General features: G+C 34.2%; 3 protein-coding genes across 3 annotated transcripts; all 3 read right to left on the bottom strand.

The window, feature by feature from the left end:
* Window positions 1-1,859: 1,859 nt before the first annotated feature.
* Window positions 1,860-9,152, bottom strand: LOC148570721 (uncharacterized). Its single transcript, XM_088507152.1, has 10 exons — window positions 8,948-9,152; window positions 8,353-8,520; window positions 8,186-8,266; window positions 7,106-7,171; window positions 6,853-6,912; window positions 6,306-6,744; window positions 5,264-6,186; window positions 4,065-5,144; window positions 2,625-3,536; window positions 1,860-2,536 (listed from the first exon to the last, which is right to left on the bottom strand). Exons 1-10 carry the CDS (start codon window positions 9,150-9,152, stop codon window positions 1,860-1,862), a joined length of 4,611 nt encoding a protein of 1,536 aa, XP_088363278.1.
* Window positions 9,153-10,957: 1,805 nt separating this feature from the next.
* On the bottom strand, window positions 10,958-12,034 carry LOC148570720 (uncharacterized). Its single transcript, XM_088507151.1, has one exon. It carries the CDS (start codon window positions 12,032-12,034, stop codon window positions 10,958-10,960), a length of 1,077 nt encoding a protein of 358 aa, XP_088363277.1.
* Window positions 12,035-16,424: 4,390 nt separating this feature from the next.
* LOC107630584 (uncharacterized) lies at window positions 16,425-18,893 on the bottom strand. The gene is made up of 11 exons (XM_016333774.3): window positions 18,744-18,893; window positions 18,386-18,656; window positions 18,215-18,314; window positions 17,999-18,123; window positions 17,818-17,902; window positions 17,589-17,724; window positions 17,355-17,518; window positions 17,162-17,276; window positions 16,881-17,066; window positions 16,700-16,780; window positions 16,425-16,610 (listed from the first exon to the last, which is right to left on the bottom strand). The coding sequence occupies exons 1-11, from the start codon at window positions 18,891-18,893 to the stop codon at window positions 16,425-16,427; spliced, it is 1,599 nt and encodes a 532-aa protein (XP_016189260.2).
* Window positions 18,894-19,776: the final 883 nt, after the last annotated feature.

Below are 19,776 nucleotides of genomic sequence, written 5' to 3'. Positions count from 1 at the left end.
CTGAGGTTGTAAAATTCATTCATTATAATCTCTAAACCCTTCAAAGCAGTTTTGCTCTCTTATAATCAAATATATGCTTCAAGTGGATCCTTTGTTAAGCTACTGTATCATCTGAAACTATTGTATTACAAATGTCAAATATCAAAATTTTGGTGTTTACTTAATGAAAAAAATGGTCTTCAAATTGAATTTTAGTACTATGCAGTATAACATAAAAAGAAATAGAAAGCAGACTACAAATATAAATGCCTCAACATGATCAATATGTAGTATCTACATATTTACGAATGCTAATGGAAGTGGTGGATCCAACACCAAAGCCAATCAGTAGACAGTACCACAATGTGATACTTTACATGGTCATGAGAAGCGGAACCAAAAGGGCCATTTATAAATAATTTTGGACAATGAACTGATCTCTTTAAGGTATAATGGAGATAATATCACATTCTTGAGGTCCATCCTCAGTTTGAAAATAATCTTAACTCTATTTTTTTACAATTGAATTAGAAAAATTAAGGACACATCAGAATATAAAAAAAGTACAAAAACAAAAAGAACAATGCTCATCAACCCTAAAGAAATTAGCCTTTTCATAATTGGAAAAGTCCCTAATTTTTTTTCCAGGGAAAGCACAATGTTTTCTTTAAACCATTGGAGCATGTGGCATATTTAGTCGGGAAGTTGCACCAGATTTTCCTCAAAATCCTAATAATAGCTATTGTTCAAATACAGATTTTCTTGTTTTAGGAGGAAAAACAAATTTTCATCGAAAATTACTTAGTAGATACTTCGTAGGAACACCAAAATATAGTTCTAGTGAAGGAAATGGATTTTATACATTTAAATTTTACCTAGCTGTTATCTAGTCTTGTTTAATATTATCTAGTATGAAAACTATCACTTTGAACAAAATCTTTCAACGATGCTGGCATTTGACTTGAATGTTTGTGTGGGTTCCATAAGATTTTTTTTTGAATTTAAGCTAGACTGATTTATAACTTTAACTTAGTATTTTTTGAATAATCATGTGTCTTATATTTTACTCAATATCACATGTATTTTGGGTGCTCCCTAATTATTATGTTTTGATCCAGTTGGGTACACTGCCACAAATCTTATAATACACTACAAATGATAACTATGGGAAGGTGGATCAAGCTATTTAATTGGAAGCCATTTCCTAAATATTCAAGGATTTCCGTGGTATGTATTTGGACATCAATTCTAATTATTTTCCTAATCGAAGGCCTGGCACAATGAAATTAAATTTGTTCTACAGAGGTATATAAATTATTAAGCCCAGATCCAACTGTCATTAGTTTGTGTTACTCAAATTGTGTCGGTAGGCAACTGAGAGGTATACAGGATCTTGGTGGGTATTATTTGTAACACTACTCATTTGTTTAACTTCAGGGTGGGGCTATAATGAAGACATCAGATTGCATATCACCCCAATAAACCTTCTAGCTGGACAATAAAGGTAATATAGTTCCTATAATGCAAAACATTATTGTTCAGAATAGTTTTACTTTGGTAAAATCCTGCTAAAGGCACTGATTGTATACTCATTTAGTTCCCTACACCTAAAATCGCTTTTTAAGAAAATTGTAACATGAAACAACGACGTATTTGGTAGGAGTAAGTAGTTCCTATAATGCAAAACATTATTGTTCAGAATAGTTTTACTTTGGTTAAATCCTGCCGAAGACACTGATTCTATACTCATTTAGTTCCCTACACCTAAAATCGCTTTTTAAGAAAATTGTAACATGAAACAACGACTTAGTTGGTAGGAGCAAGTACCTCGTTTGTGTAACCAATGAATGCTGAATCTTTTCTTGCAATACTTGTAATGTTCAACATATGTTTTTGAATACTTCTTTGAAAACGACATTCTCTATTTCTTTCTTTTGATCATCATCATGACATAACAAAATCTTCAGTCTTGCCTTATTTGTCACCCTGGAGATAGCAACATATAGCTGGCCATGTGTGAATACGGGTTTCTTTAATATTAACCCAACCTTTGATAATGACTGACCCTGGCTCTTGTTTATAGTCATCGCGTAAGAAACCATAATAGGAAATTGTCTCCGTTGGAATTTGAATGGTATTCGATGGTCAGAAGGACTTAGGGTCATCCTTGGTATAAACACTTTCTGCCCCTTATTCTTGCCCGCACACGTTCGTGCTTCAATTATGTGTTTTCCAAGCTTAGTAACAACCAATCGTGTTCCATTGCACAATCCTGCGGAGTGGTCAATGTTTCTTAACAGCATAATCGGTGTTCCAATTTTTAGTGTTAACTCATGATTAGGGACACCTGAGCACTTGATTGTGTTTAGGAGTTCAGGAGTGTGTATTGAAGCCAATAAATTGTTATTAGGCTCTGTGGGGCATGCCTTATCAGAGCTAAAATATGTTTGCGCTTCAGCCGGATTTAAACTCATCATGTAGTTGTTGATCTCATCGACTAACTGCAGTGTTGGTGCAAGGATAGCTCGATCTTCAATCTGTTGGTCAATATTTCTTCCTGAAAAGATTTCAGGATAAGTTACTCTACATATTGCTTCAATTGGGTCTACCCAATCGGAAACCAATATGTCATCGGGAATGACAACCTTTTTCGCCTGAATTCGATCGTGACCCTTGGCTACCGTCACCTATACTCAGTATCCAATCAGCAAATTCTTTCAACTCAGATGACCTTGAATTTGAATCACTTGATTTTAAGCGCATGTTCTTTGAAAGTGTCAAAAGCTTGCAGTCATCCCACAAGTATGATGAGTTGATAGTGGCATTGACTATCTCTTGCCTAGACCCTTTCGGGATGACTGGAAGTATTTGGCGAAAATCCCCCCCAAAAACAATTGTCTTTCCTCCAAATGGCTGCTCCAAGCTATCTGTGTTATTGAACCTTAATATGTCACGCATGGTTCTGTCAAGAGCTTCAATACAAAATCTATTTACCATAGGTGCCTCATCCCAAATTATCAACTTTGTCTTAATCAAAAGCTCAGCTAATGCACTCCCTTGCTTAATATTGCATGTTGAGAATTCATCTATGTTAAGTGGTATTGCGAAACGTGAGTGAGCTGTCCTGCCTCCAGGCAACAAAAGTGATGCTATCCCGCTAGATGCAACTGTTAGAACAATATGTGATCTAGACCTCAATGCAGAAGCTAGTGTCTTCCAAACAAATGTTTTTCCTGTCCCACCGTACCCATAAAGGAAAAATACTCCACCTTTTCCGGTTTGAACTGCGGCAATGACTTCGTTATATACTTCTCTTTGTTCATCAGTTAATAGTCCTAAGTAGGTTACATGCTCTGCAGCTAGTTTCTGCCGATCGTATCTGAGTTCATCGCAAATTAACCTATTCATGCCATTGGGATACAGTAAATTGTTACATTGGTTTGTATCTGGCATAGGCATTGGTGGAAAATCTTTCAGACTCTTGTTGTATTTGTTAAGTATATTCTCAATCTCCATTAGGGTCAAATCTTTGATCTCATCCTCTGTGAGGACTAACACTGTGTACATAATAGCAACATATATGTCAAATCATGTATTTGATTAAGAAAAAATTGTTAACTCAAATCGTAAACACTTGCAAAATATTGCTTCTAACAATTGGTCAAACTTTTCAAATTTTTATTTTTTTAATAAAGTGAATCTAATAAAATGAGTCCAAATCACTATTATATCTAATACCATGTCCACTAAATCTTATTTTCATATCCTCTTGATTCATACTATTTATTATTATGCATGAAGTTATATGTTTAGGCAAGCCATAGCAAGCTGTACATAAATTGATATAGACTTGTATTCTAAAAATTCTACCAATAAATATGTAGATGTTAATTATTATGTCATAAATAATCACACTATCCTTATAATGTCACAAAGTTCATAAATACCTTGATTATCGAGTAGTCTCCTGTGTCTATGAAGTATGTCATCACATAATAAAGTCCATGTTTCTTCCCATACATGTTCTGGTCTGTCCATTGAATTGGAAAATAACAATGTAGCAAAAAGATTCCTTAAGTATGTACCTGACCCCCAATAACTTGCTTCCACTATTGCTTCAACATATTCCTTATCATCATCTAAAAGACCACGTGCATAACATGCATCTTTGAATGATGAGTATACAACACCATCTATAGTTCGAATGTCTTCATAGCAAGTTGATCCCCTAACGTAATTGAGTAGTAGCCTTAGGTAATATCTCTCACCAGATCCAGGAGGCACAAAGAAGATTCTTCCAATTACAGCATGGCTCTTCCGAGGCAACCACACCCTTTCCTTTGCCTTCCACACAAAATGTGTAGGGAATTCTGCATAAGTTAGCGACCTTGTTTCTGAGTAGATCTTGTTGGCTTGAAACCAACCGAGAAACATAGACTCTTTGACAGATGCTTCTTGGATCACATCATCGAGCTTTTCATTATCTTTAAAGATCAAGTTTTGTTCATCGGGTAAGTGAAATCCTAGACGAACAACCGAGGGATCCCTGTAGTGTATGTTGTAACCAAAGATCCTCCAAGCAGCTTCACACGGAGAAATGTACCTACAATCATAGTACATACTGACTTCATCATAGTCATCCATGTTCTCTTTGTCTGCAGCACTTTTATAAAATGAAGCCGTTACACGGTCATGACCTTTGTTCACATATTTGAACAAATACTTAATAGATCTTGACTGGTTACACCACTCAACATTAATATGGGCACCATATCTCATGAGTAGAAACCTATTGTGTGGTACCACGTAACGGTTGTCAAGATCGACTCCTGATTTGTTGATAGTCTTTCCATCTTCTCTTCGTCGATATACTGGGTAACCATCATCATCAATAGTAGTACTCTCAACAAACCTCTTAGGGAAGTGTCGAATGCATTTAGCATTTTCCATACATGGTGAATCTTTCTTTGCCACTCCACACGGACCGTGCATCATGTGCTTTTCGACTGCATCAAAGTATTCAGGGTCTGTCTCTTTATCGTGTATCTCAGCTGATATAATCTTATCAATATCTTCGACAGTGGGAAATTTGTCATCCTTGTGTAAGAATAGTAGAATGTGTGCATGTGGTAACCCACGTTTCTGGAATTCGATTGTATATACCACTGCAAGATTCATAATGAAAAGTTCAAATCCATGACAAATAGACTCTCATACATAAAACATTATATCTATTGCTAATGGAAACTTGAGACATGACATAATTGGTTTTGACTGGACATACCTGCACTAACTCTACCAAAAACTTTGTTTGCTCGGACATCTTTAATTAGTGTATCTAATTTTGCCTTGAAAACCCTACAAACAATATCGGGTCGATCTTGTGGATTCAACTCTCTATTGTTCAAAAAGTCTTCAACCTCAAGCCACTTCGGATTGCACGTGAAGGTTATGAAGAGGTCTGGATAACCAACAACCTTACATATTGCCATTGCATCCTGATAGTTTTGTATCATATATCTTGGTCCACCTGTGAATGATGAAGGCAATATTATACGCTTGCCACATGATGACGGCGTTGTTTCTCCATTCAGTACTGCTTCCTTTACTCCTTTATACATCTCACACCTTAATTTCTCTTGGTCCCTGCGTATGTAGTTTAGCCTTGATGATTCAATCATGGAGTACCCATCAACTAAAAACTGTTGAAAGAGTCTTCTTGAGTATAATAGTGGAGATCCGTCGGCTAGTCTTTCTTGTATATGAAAAGCAAAAAATTCTCTCATCGACACCTCCTGTCGTCCTTTACCACAGTTATGATGTCTTTTATTTAGCGGTATATCTTCCTTGTATCCATCCTCGCCATAAGGAAATAGCAGGGGATATTGTAATCCTAGATATGCTGGATTGAGTTGATTAATCCTTTGTAATCTTCCGCTCTGTGTCTCCACAACAATGTCTCTGTCTGTCTTGTCAATGTCAAAATCACCGACAATCAATGCAGCAACCTCATCTGTCGATGGTAAGTTATATCTTCTACCATCCTTTCCCCTTTTTCCCAATAGTCTAAGTTTAATTGTGGAATTTGATTCTTTGCCCATTGAATACCTAACCATGCGGAATGCCTTCACCAACACATTCTTTTCATCTAGCATCTTCTTAAGATCTCTTACAATATCTTCGTCTATGTTTTTGTTATCTTCACCCCTGTATGTTTTAAATAATGTCATCTTTTTTAAACAACGCTTAATCATATAAGGTTAATTAGTTTGATCTAAACCCTTGAAAATATTTTAACTAAAATATAAAAGGTTATAGATACATGCCTGATAGCTGACATCCGGTTGCGCACCTCATTTTGTGAATCAACTATGTATAACTGGGCGAATTTCGCAATATTTCCTTCTGGTGGAATTAGGCTACCTATTAGATGGTAGTTTTCGCCACAAAGAATAAATGTAGGTGGACCTCTAGAAGCATTTATACCGCGGTCTATTTTGGCACCCATTGAAGTGAATTGAAACATGCTATTATATGACCTGATGTTATCACGAAAATGCTTGCTCTTGGGGTTATTATTGAACAACAACTCATACAGAACTTTTGGTGCTTCTGGTAGGTGTGGTAGTTGGACTTGACCTCCTTTACAGCACATCGTGAATTTGGGTTGGTCTGTGTTATAACTTTTGTTTATCCTTTCATCGTACCAAAAAAGGGCACTGCAGTGTTCGCATATATACATTGCATCTCCCAAGTGCAAATACTCTGAATTTTCAATATTAACATGAACGGAAAAATCCATTAATTACATGCATGAATATAATTTGCAGAGTTTTAATAATAAATTGATCCTTTGAATATCTCTCAACATACCCTTGCTTGCCTGCTCCTTACGACTGGCAACTCTAGCATCCCTTGCTGAAGCCCTTCCACCTGTGTCATGCATTGGAAGATCATTTCATTATTAGAACGGGTTTGACAAAAATAAATATATATTATTAAATATCTTTCCCTAATTCATTTTAATATTACTAAGAATGCTTTAAATTTTGTAGTTAAGTGAACTTGTAAACTATTCAGTTTTTAGGAATTGAAGAGCGAAATTCATAGCCATTTAATATCATACCATTGTTATTTTCTTGTCGATGTATGACAGTGATTCCTGCTTTGCGAGCCTTCGACTGCTCTGCATCTATTTTACAATGGGTCAAAAATCAGTTCTTCATTATTTATAAATGGATATGACAAAAATATCTAACACATATAATAAACTAATCTCGGTTTGTATTGAGTTTAGGACCATATATCAATGCTTAAGTGTCATGTATTCTATATCTATTTAGTATTTAGGGGGTTTAAATTCTCTGGTTGTAACCTTTAAACCTCATATATGAATTTAGTGGTTTTGATGATTTTGAAATTTTATTCTGCAAACAAAGATTAAGGCGCGGGCCTCATAGTTTCGCATATCAATGTAGACAAATGCAGATCGGGCATATTGAGCGGAGTCGTTGAAGGTGGCAACTTGGGTAGAGTTAAAGGGCACAGAGTTAATATCTCCAAGGGCTTCGAGATTTACATATAGACATATGCTAATGCGGTAAGATTGAATAGAGTGGTAAAAAGTGGCAAAGTGGGAAGAGTTGGAAGGCACAAAGTCAGTGTCTCTATGGGAGGCATAGGTGAAAGGGAAGATTGAGAGAAAGAATGCTCGGCCAAGGATGGAGACCAAGGTTAGTGTCTTCGTTTACATACAAATTTGATAAGTTATCTAACTTTGATTTGCACTTATCTTACAGTACTCATTAGTTGGTATGATTCATTAGTTAATTCGATTACCATTTGTGTTTCAAGCCTATATATATATATATATATATATATATATATATATATATATATATATATATATATACCATAATTAAATAGAACTGGCCTTTAAATGGGCCATTTCGGGGACCACAATTCACTTGATTTGCATTTGAACATATGTAGTTTTCCTTATTCACAATCAACCCTTGCTTGTGAATGTTAACCAACTCAACTACAATTTTTATCATGTCAGAAAATATATAAATTAATACAAAAAAAAGATAACTCAGACTAAGTTAGGACACATGGATTCATATATAGTGACTATAAACTGTACCTATTATAACTCAAGTGCAATAAGCAAGTTCTTCTACAACATACTTTGTATAGTTCCTACCTTGTGGGGAAGACGTTCCCATATGTTGTCTTTTCTTGGATAGTTTGTTCGCTCGTTCCATCCTAGCATGCCTAGCATTGTCTGCCAATGAAAGATGTTTGCTAAATCACTATATTTAGAACGCATAAATTAGTCCGATGTGTAGTTTGTTACCATTAGTCCATTACCTCTACTTCTTAAATTATCCAGTGTTGTTAGATTTGATGGTAGCAATATCCATTTTTGGCTGTTTTCTAAGTTACTGTATTCATCCCTCTTCATGGTTTGCATAATAATACTTGGATAGAGTGTGCAATCTGCTAGAGTATATGTTACATTTCCTGTGATGACACAATCTATATCAGAATTTGCCACTAAGCAATAGTAAAATACACTTACCTTATAGTGATTTAAGAACAAAATCAATTAATTATTACTGCACTTTGTATATAGTTATGTAACTCAAGTTGGGTCTATACATATAATTTTTTCACAAACTGTTATTCTACAATGAAACCTCTGCACACTATTCACACTAATATGCAATTAGAGAACGATTTGCACATTAATAATTGGTTAGCAGCAAGTGCTGAAATAAAGCATTATTTATTACAGCTTTACCTTGAGGGAAAGATTCTACTGGACGTTGTTTTTTCTTGGCTAGCTTGTTAGCACGTTCCATCCTAGCATGTCTTGCAGTATTGTCATAAAGATCTTTCATAGTTTACCTATTCATAATCTAAGTAAGATTTTGATTTCTATGTTGTTAATATATAAGATTACCTGTGTTAGTTACATCTGCTAGAACATATGGTTTTGTTCCCAAGCTTTCCCGGATCTTATCGTTTTGTAGGTTGCTATTCGCGGTAAAATACCTTGAGTTGCCAATAGTACTGCTAAAGCTAATCTGAACCCCTATGTTGCGTTGCATATCATCAACTGGCTGGCTCCAGTCAGCCGATAATGTTGATGACAAAGTCCCTGCCATGATACCTTTGTTATCTTTCTCACTTATAACACCATGTTATACAACTATTTAGAGATATTCAAGGTACTCTTGTAGTGGTATACACACTATAACTGAAATTGACTTTATTGTGGATAAGTTATTTTTCAATTGTAATGAAAATAACTTCGTTTATATTATGTTGAATGAAAGCATGTTGTCCATATTTCGTACCTTGAGTCTCTCTATTGTTTGACCATTCATTCGTACAAAATTGATCAATCTTTCTCTTATTTTTAAGCGTGTTTCTTTCCTCCATCTCTGCACATTTCAGATTAAACATGATTGTTAATATTCCAAACATAGATATTATAAGAAAAAGAAACATGAGTGCCAGAAATCATTATACTTAGATCTGTATACACCCAACTTTGTTCCATTCGTACTAACCTAAATGGAACCAAGATATTTTGACTTTGTATTCTAAATCTCATTATGAAAAATAAATCTATAATTACTTATACCTTTTGCCCTTGAGTTCAGTGGGAGATCTTTTAGTAGCCTTCCTCTTATAAATATATCTGTGTTTAGTCCTTGTGATGATTGCATTGCCTTAACTTTTCTTCCCCAGCTTTAACTGTTGAGGACTTTTGCCTTGGGAGGCTCCACTTGTGTCTAGTTTTTTTTTTATCTTTCTCTTTCTCTTCACATGTTATGCTTTGGTACATGTAACAATTAACTGGTAACAACGGTTGTGTGGGTATAGCAGGTTATTTTAATACGGTTAAGTTGGCCTTAGAAACCTATGTGAAAAGTTAAAATACTATATTGTTCATTGATTGGCCTCATTGTTACTACTTTATTCCACATCTATCATGATATTAAACCTTTATTGATATAGACCTCGTAATACCATGCTGTAATACTAAATTCATATGATATATAATTATAAATCATTTTTATATTAACTTATTATTAGCTATCATTGGTATATATTTTGAATTATGTAGCATCTTTTTTGTAGTCATTTAATCAGACTAATTTTAGCAACCTATTACTAAACACACCTCAACAAGGCATCCTAACTTTCTTTTTAAAGATAATCCATAATACATTATATGTTTTTTAAATGATTCATAGGCAATAATTTTTTTTCTATAAAACCCAGGTATGGCAATTTATAAGGCCTAGTTGTTGTACATGTCTACAAACTGTAGTTTAAAGTCCTTCTTAACCTTGGTTGTGAATATGTCATATACAAAATTTATAAAGTCCGGTATATGATAACTTGTTTCTGAGCCAGATATACTTTTCATATCAAGATGATGTTAGTGTAATCAATCAATTCTGTTTAGTTAAATCTAGGTAATGTATTTATTATTGATAATAGATAACCATTGTTAAATTAGTATTAGGGATATTAAATTACGGTGACATGTCTTAATGAATTTACAGAAAAATATGTATTCATTAATATATTGAGTTGAATATGTAAATCTGATTTCAACATTAAATTAAGTGTATATAAATGGGTACATATAGAAAGTTAACCATATGTACTACCTGCTACAACCATTACTACTACTTTAATATCAAAGATAAAAGGATAAAGAAACCTGTAAACCCTAAACCTTTTAAGTTGTTACAAAATTTAGAAGAGTGTATAACATTGATTAACAAACTAACATTGATAACTCCTTCAAAATCAAAACGAACCCAATAGACGGTTATATTGAAACACAAGGGATCTAACTACATATATTCTACCCTATTGTCTAAATAACCAAACTAAACAAAATAAACTGCATTTAAAACTCAGCAAAATCATCTAAATTGATCATAGAACTCTAAACCATGTATAGCCCATCTGAATGCATTGTAATTGTCTTCACGTTAACATGTTTCTGCCATGTGCGGTGAACCAAATGCTCCCTTCTTGATTCCATATATTTTAGCCTCGAAATCAGGAAGTCTGTTCCCACGGCATCATTTGCACTTCCTGACCCACCTCTGCACTCCATGACTGTTATTATGTCATTACCTACGAACAATGAAGGAGTGTATGGGATTCCAAGACCAGAAACTCTAATCATCCTCTCCCAGTGGATGTTGTGATCACCATTCCTTTTCATTTGCCAGACCAGGACTTGCCTGCTGAATGCAAGATTGCGGTATGAAATATACCCGACACCATCGTTGAAGTAAGTTAGTGAGTTGTAATCAGATGGCACATCTGGGGGGATCTTTGCCTCATGGAACATCTGGATGCGGAGGTTGAACGTGACTATGTATGCTGGCTCAAAGAAATCAGCTCCCTGCCACCCAATCCAATAGACTATCCCGTTGTTCACTATATATTTGGGCCCAAGTTTCTGGACATCACTCTCAAACATACCGGAATGAGTCCATTCTCGTTCAAATGAAGTGTAAAGAGACCATGACATATTTCTTTGTCTAAATGCACGCTTGTAGACATGCACAATACGATACTCAATTTCGTCCTCCAAAAAATCAAATGCATATAGAGAAACGGCATGAGCGGAATGCTTGCTTGCTTCATCGGTTACGTACCGCCTCTTATCCGAGACTGGATTCCATATAAGAAGCCGAGAATTAAGGCCACCCAATGAGATCTTTATGCATATGATTCCGTTCTCAGACCCAATGACTGAATAGAAGCCATATTGGTTAGCATCCATTGGGACATTGAACTGAACCTGGCGACCCGAATGAATATAAGCTCGGACGAACCAAACAGAGTTGTAATCACCTAGGGGATAGCCAATGCCTACGATCACACTCTTGCTTCGATCTTTATTTTCTTTATAATTTGTCTTCACGAACAAATTAGTACACAGCCTGAAATTCCAACCCTTGCTTAGGGTTCTACACTGTCCAACTGTCTTAGGATCTGCCTTCACCATGATCTTCCAGATAAGATCCTCACTAAGGTGTGGAAGTTTTTTCATATTGGGTGGAGTGTCACTCATTCTAACTATACAGTTTATTACAGAACCGCTAATGGCTCTTAGTGTTTTTGAGTATAAATTATGGTTCTTGTAACCTTTCTCACAACTCATGACTTATATATGTTTTGAATGAGAATATCAATAGCCTATATTGATATTTAGAACGTGTCATGTAATGGCTAAGACAACAAACTGCAAAATAAGATATTTATATAAATATTTAAATAAAATTGTATTGACTCTATGCATACATTAGATGCATTGCTTTGTCATTACCTTAATAATGAGTACACCCAATATTGGTGATAAATAAATTAATTAGATGACGATCTTAGTTTGTTTGTTAATAAATATAGGCCAATTGCTTTATCATTCATGCAAATCTAATGACCATTGGATATTAGTGACATTAATGGGTAAAAGTATTTACCTACACGTTTTGTCATTTGTGCACTCTTTGGGACACCTCATATACTTCTTTTAGAAACTGCTAAGGATGTATTGGAAGCAACACAGTAGTAACTAATTTTGTGTATGACTTGTGCCATGAGTCTTACATTTAATTAATCCATCAAGAAAACTTTAAAAAAAGTTCTTTATATTAATGCCATTTTTATCATTCTCTATATGTGTCGTTACCTTATGCATGTGTGATAATCATTTTGCATTATATGTTACTGCATCATAATTTAATGACCGTTGGATATTAGGCACATTAGCTAGTTAAGGTATTTAACTCTATGTTTTCTCTCTTGGGCACTATTTGGGCACGTAAACTCCTTCTATTAGAAACTGCTAAGGGTGTATTGGAAGTAGCACCTTAGAACCTACGTTTGTGAATAAGTTCTCCAATGAGTCTTGTATTTGGTTAATCAATCACGGAAACTCTAATCAAGTTCTTTCAATAGATTGGTGACCTGTTTTTCATTCTATGTGTCATTAGCCTATGTATGTGTCATACCCATTGTGTATTATATGTTATTGCATCATAATTGAATGACCATTGGATATTATTGGCATTTGCTAGTTAACATATTTAACTATAGATTTTGTCTTGTGCACACTCTTTGGGTCAGCTAAACTCTTTCTAGTAGAAACTTTAAAGGGTGTATTGAAAGCAACACGTAGAACCTATTTTTGTATATAGCTACTCCAATGAGTCTTGTATTTAGTTAATCCATTAAGAAAACTTTAATCAAGTTATTTCAATAGATTGGTGACATTTTATATAGCTGTCATAACCATTTTGCATTACATCTTACTACCTCGTAATATATTATTTCTGACAAGGTTCACCATTACTGGTTTTATCACTTGGTATGAGAAATAATTTTTTAGTTTAATATGTTTTATAATGTTAAGTCTTCTCATGTAACTGAAAGCCCGTATGTATTGTATGCCTTGTTAATCATGATCCAGAAATTATATTTATCTCTTAAAAGTATCTAAATGCAAAAATAGAGATCACACACCTCTTTATTCTTTTACAGTTGCACAAATAGAAATGATCACTATTTTGACTACATACCTCAAGGTATGATTTAAAAGGTACTACATTATCTTATGTTGCAATGTCCTATTTTATATTGAGTTTTTATTTGATTTAAATGCAATTTCGCCTTCTCTTTGTTAGTGAATTAATGCAAATCCTGAGAACATATCGACATTGCCTTTTTTTTCGATGGTGCTTATAGTTTTACTAGGTCAATGCACTAATTATGTTTCACACCATTAGTTTGCATAATTTTGTCTTGGACAAAGCCTATTTTCAAAAAAGGCAATGGTAGTCTTGTTTGAACAGAGCCCCATGTAAACAAAGATTGGGATAAAGACTATGCCAACACACTGCATTCAACTCGTCTATTTAATTGAAATCTCTTTCAGAAAAAACAATGCTTCATTTCAACCCTACTTCACTATTTTGAGCTTTAGTCACTTCGAAAAATCTTATGATGTGTCAACTTGATACCCGAGATTTAAGTGCAACGTATCTGATCACCGTTGATTTAAAATGGTGAGGCTCTTGATGTGTGTCAAAATGAGCCACCCTATCTACTATTACCTTAACCATCATTTAAACTCACAGGATAGTCCAGGCTTTCTTTAATCGTTTCCCAAAGAAACCCACTATGAACAAAGTCCTGCATTTCATTAAAACATCAAGGGAACTTTAATCATGTTCTTTCATAGTTGTAGACGGGTGACATTTTTATCATTGTATGCATATTTCCTTCTATATGTGTGATAGATATTTTGCTTTACCTGCAACCACGTATAAATATAATTGAATCCAACTGTTGTCCACTTTTGAATTTACAGATAAGTGGTCTAAATCGGTAAACCATTCATGGTATTATCACTTGGTATAAGAAACAACCTTTACTTGGGATACAATTTAAAGATATATTAAAATTACTTATGGATCCATGTGAATTTTTGTGGGAGCAAGTGCACATACTATCATTCTTAAAAAATGTTAGACAGTAAATGTGTGCATATATATGCCCCCATAAAAAAATTAGATTTGACCCCATGTTAAAATAATGAAACGATTTAATTAACTCGTGTGAAAGAAAATGATAAAATTTGGTATCACGCAATAATAAAACTTTAGATAGATAATTAAATAAGTTGTGTTAAAAGTTATATAATATCACTATATTTATTATTATTATAATTACTAATATTTAAAATCATATTATTTATTTCTTTACAAAATAAAACGATAATTACGTGAATGCCTATTAATATATCAGTATGGATATAGAATAAAAAAAAAATCAACCATTATTTTTATATGATTTAAATGTATATGCTCTGATATGTTCACACTATGACTTTGCATGAATTTGGCTGACATTATCCCCTTCCTCAAGAAAGGCAATAAAGGTTTACTTGTTTTAATTTTATGGTGTGGATAAAGATTTTGTTTCTTCCTTCACTATGAATAAACTTCACCGAATAGTTCACATATTTCATTCATCGTTTCCCAAATAAAGTCACATTTAAAAACTTTTGAAAGCTTGTTCCACACAACTCAATGTAGATATGTATTTGATTTTGTGATGCAATTTATCTGCTTTATATAGTTCTGATAAGGTTTTAACAGCTCGCTGCTTACACTTGTATGGAATAAGTGACTTTTTTATCCAGCTCATCAATTATAATTTCTCACACTCTATGTTAGCTGACCTTCCCACGTTATTTAATACAGTTAGATGTGTAAATGACGCATATGACACATTGTTTCTTTGGTCTTTGTGAGCATTAGTAGTCTAAACCTATAACTGGCAAACTACATTAAGGATCGAGATACTGGTTTGTAAACTTAGCTACAATTGTTAGCAGTGCATCTGTTTAAATCCAGCATACTTGCTGATTTTGCATTCATTTGAATATAACGTAGTCTCATGTCTATTTGATTACAATACTTCAATCACATGGACTAATTGGCTTTATCACATATTTACACTAATGACATCAAGCATAAGATATTAAAATGATAAGTTGATAAACAAATTCTCACCTTTGCATAAAAGTGTCACACTCTCTTATAAGTATACACTTATAAAAAATGCAACAGAGTGTTTGTAATGCCACTTTGTTAGTTACATATATCATGATTATAGTTTATAAAATTTGAAAGATAGGCCAATGCTAAATTGATTAGTTTAGCACTAATACCTTTGTATAGATGTACACACTTTCTTATAATTAGATACCTATCAAATACTCCCTAGTTCTTTGCTTAATGGTTCTTTGGCAGCTACGAAACTACGATCACATGAATTATGTGTAATGTATAATACCTATATGTGGAGAGTTATTGTTATCTAGCTTGTTGGCTTGTCAAATTTAGAATGATTGGCATTGACTATTAATGAAAGTTGTTTGATAATGTACTTAAGGAGGTTTATGATTCAATTAATACCTCAGCTTTAATCAAGTATTGACTCTTTCCCTATATAAAATAGTGTCTGATTCTAGCATGACTTAGCGATAACCATTGCTATTGTATAAAGTATCCATAATATTTCATATAATAAGACTTTTTTTATATTATTTAGCTAGTCTTTTTATTATGTAACTTAACACAACATAAATATATGAAATCACTATTAATGCCACGTGAAGAAAAATCCAGTGCCTGAGTTGTCATTACATACCATTAAAACATATAGTTCCTCTCTTAATCAATATCTCTATTGTTAAGACTCTAACTCCTCATTACTAATTTTAGTTACATATAAATAACCCTAATAAGACCATTATCAAAACATGGAGACAATAATAGCTAAGCAAAACACTGTTTATAGATATCTCTGAAATAAGTATTTCATAAAGCTCATTCATTATTATCATGAACTTGCATCTTCTGTCTCTTTCCACGATTGCGGGTAAGTTTGTTGGTTGAAAACCCCAGTTCTTCTTCATTCTCAATGTTGATGGGAATTTGTTGGTTTAAAACTATGGTAGCTATTTTTGCTGGGGTTTTGCACTTGAGGCTTGTAACACTATCCTCCACAACATCCTGTCCCATGAAAAAAAAAAAAACTGTCAATTTTCTGCAGATTTAACACAAAATAACTGGTTCTATAAAGTATATAGCACAAAAGTTACCACAGAATATTGAGAATCACTAAGATTGTTGATATTAACCATAGCTGCTGACAAATCCACCGAGTTACTGCACCCAGTATCCTACAACCATATTGGAGATATTCCTACTTAGATATTATAGCCATATAAACTGCTCAAAGTCTCAATATAATCAAGGAACCTACAAACTTTTAGCACATACAGTTACAGTGGAGAACGTTTTATTTGGGAGATGCATTTCAAAAATTGTATCATCCTCGCAGACCTTCATCACTGTATACACCTGGTCATAGAGCTTGATGTTGGAGGATTTGACATTCACCTTAAAAAGCAGTTTTCTTTCTAAAAGGCTCTCAAGAGCTGCAGGGTATCCTTCAGCATAAAGTTCCTGAAATTAAATCACAAAAGTCTAAACTTATAGTTGATTTCATTGACATTTATATAGAGTACATGACATAATACTTGTTATAATTTACTATGAACCTCCTCATCCTTGATCTGTTCTGCTTGTCTACCACATAGTTGAACTGTTTCTCGATCCCATAGAAGCAGTGTTATGCTACCAGTGCAATCATAGGCCATCACCTCAACCTTAAACCTATTAGATAAATTGCACAACTTAGTAACTTGTAATAACATAGTCCATCCAAAACATATTGAAAATCTGAACACAAACCTTAGTGATGCACTTCCGTGAGTGTGGCCACACTTTCCACACTCGTATCTATTTCCAATTGGTGTTTCAATCTTCTTCGGACACTTCTTACATGATTTGTAAAACCAATCATCCTTGCCAGAATTGATTGCCACAACTGTTCCAGCAATCCACAAAGGGCCTTCCTTCAAATACATGAGGGTTTATGTAAATGCCATATTATGTAACGTGGATTTAAATAGGTTTGGGGATGACCTGTGTTGAGTTTAGTGCTTCCTCTATTGTGTTCACCGTCACATCTCCCCGCTTAAGTTCATCTGCCCCAGAATGTGAGTTGTTTGTGTTGACTTGACTAATTCTGACCAAATTTGAGGGTATAGCGGCAAGCCTCCTACGCGGTACAACGTAAGTATTTTCTTAATGCTTGGCTACTTCTGACCGTGAAAAGAAAATTAATCTATAGAAATTGAAATGTGGATCAGACCTGTCACGGAAGTCGCGAACCTCATCGAGATCGGGATTGATGCGTAGCTTAGAAACGTCGAAATGACTCTGTACTGAGGTTTTCTCTGTATTTTTATAAAGCTGATAATGAGAAAACTTCATACATACTTAATGTGTACATTGAATTTATATACTATAAGATAAAGGGTTTGGATTCATACCATTCCATCTACTCGGTCGGAAGAACTGCAGGACCACTATCAATGGCTCAACTCTTCCATCATCTAGGTATGGTAGTATTTGATCAACCATGTCCCCAAACAACACACACCCAATACGATAATTACTGCAAATCAGTGTGATTAAACAGGTTTAACCCTTATTATCATTATAACACAAGCTATATTGTGTCACTATAATTCAGGAACACAACTTACTCAAGATCTTCAACCAAAATAGCTAGACACTTCGTTTCCTTCCCTTTGCTTGTGATGAGTTCCCTGGGATCTTCCTTTCCAACCACTTTACCCATAATATCTGCGATATCCAACTTATTGTTAGGTAGTTATGAGTTATACACTAAGCAAGTGAAATGGTATTCGCCTCACCTACTAATTGAGAGTCATCGATCCTGTCAGCATTCAACAACTCTGAAATTTGCGTTAATCGAAACGCTTGAAGTGGGAAAGTTGGATTCTCCACCAAGAGCACCACAGTTCGGTGAGAGAAGTTTAAGGTCCACCGATTCATAGTTGTCTTGGTTTTCTCCCTCTTGTCTACAACAATGAAATTTGACATTTTATACATCTTGAACTCAGCAAGGTTATCATTCCATCTACGTACCAACGCCTTAGGGACCGAAGCTTGGATCCTCCCTCCCTGTAAGATAGTAAAATATAGCTCAGTTTGGAATGCATGTGTGAATGTATAAGATCATGCAGTTTATATTCAATCAATATTACTTGCCTGACTATCTTGAAGAACCATTTCAATGCTATTGATCTCTTTAGGATTGTACCGGCTAGGAGCTTCCCACAAACGAACAACATAGACCAAGAAGTTCCATGCAAGTTTTTTCGGACTGACGTCCATCAACATATCAAACGATTCAGCCATGGTTAGTTTGATAAACGGAAAACCACTACAATCAGCTAGCCTTTGACACTTTTTCAAACTGGAAGAAGTGATGTGTAGAAAGATAGACGTATGAACATTAGATGCATGCTCTTTTATATAGTGAATTTTGAATCTCAAAGACATAAAATGCCTGTTTTTGCCACCCTAATAACTATTATTTTTTATTCATTTCAGGTTCAATACATATGACACTACGTATTTTGGTGTCGTCCACGTGTCAATCACTCGGCGCACCACTTGTCGATTGAACAATCAGCTACTACTCTACTATAATATATAGATAGATGGATCGAATCGATTTTTTGCAAGTCTGATGTTTAAGCAATTCGATGAATGGTTCGACCCGATCAAATAACTGAGTGGCTCAATTTTTGGTCGAACTGGTTAAATTGAGTCGGATTTGACAACTATGACTCTAACAATTAAAAGCATACACAATTGACATCATATCATTCAAGTTTAATTTAACAGGATTTGGATTCTCTAAATTTTGAATTTCATTTTAGAGAATAAAGTGTAATCTCCCACCATTTATTTTATAGGTGAGACCAAAAATAAATATGAGAGAGAAATCATTCAAGAATAGAAAATTACACTTTAATCTTTAAAGTACAAATTTAAAATTTAGAGGATCTAAATTCAATTTAACAATATAAAATAAACGTACATCAATTTTGTGAAGGTTACCTACGCAACTTGCAAAGCACATACAAGATATTATGAGTTTGTGATATTTAACCTAATCTAATTTCGAATTACTCCAATATAATAATGTTTGTGTAATTAAGTATAACTATAGAAGCAACGTAAAACAAATAATTTGAAACACAAGTTTGAAGTTTCAGTTATTGAGTAATGCTAA

This window comes from Arachis ipaensis, chromosome B3, assembly GCF_059453495.1.
Source record: "Arachis ipaensis isolate K30076 ecotype BB chromosome B3, ASM5945349v1, whole genome shotgun sequence".
Taxonomy (NCBI): domain Eukaryota; kingdom Viridiplantae; phylum Streptophyta; class Magnoliopsida; order Fabales; family Fabaceae; genus Arachis; species Arachis ipaensis.
The sequence above is the reverse complement of the archived record's forward strand: the minus strand, read 5'-3'. Positions and strand labels throughout refer to the sequence as shown.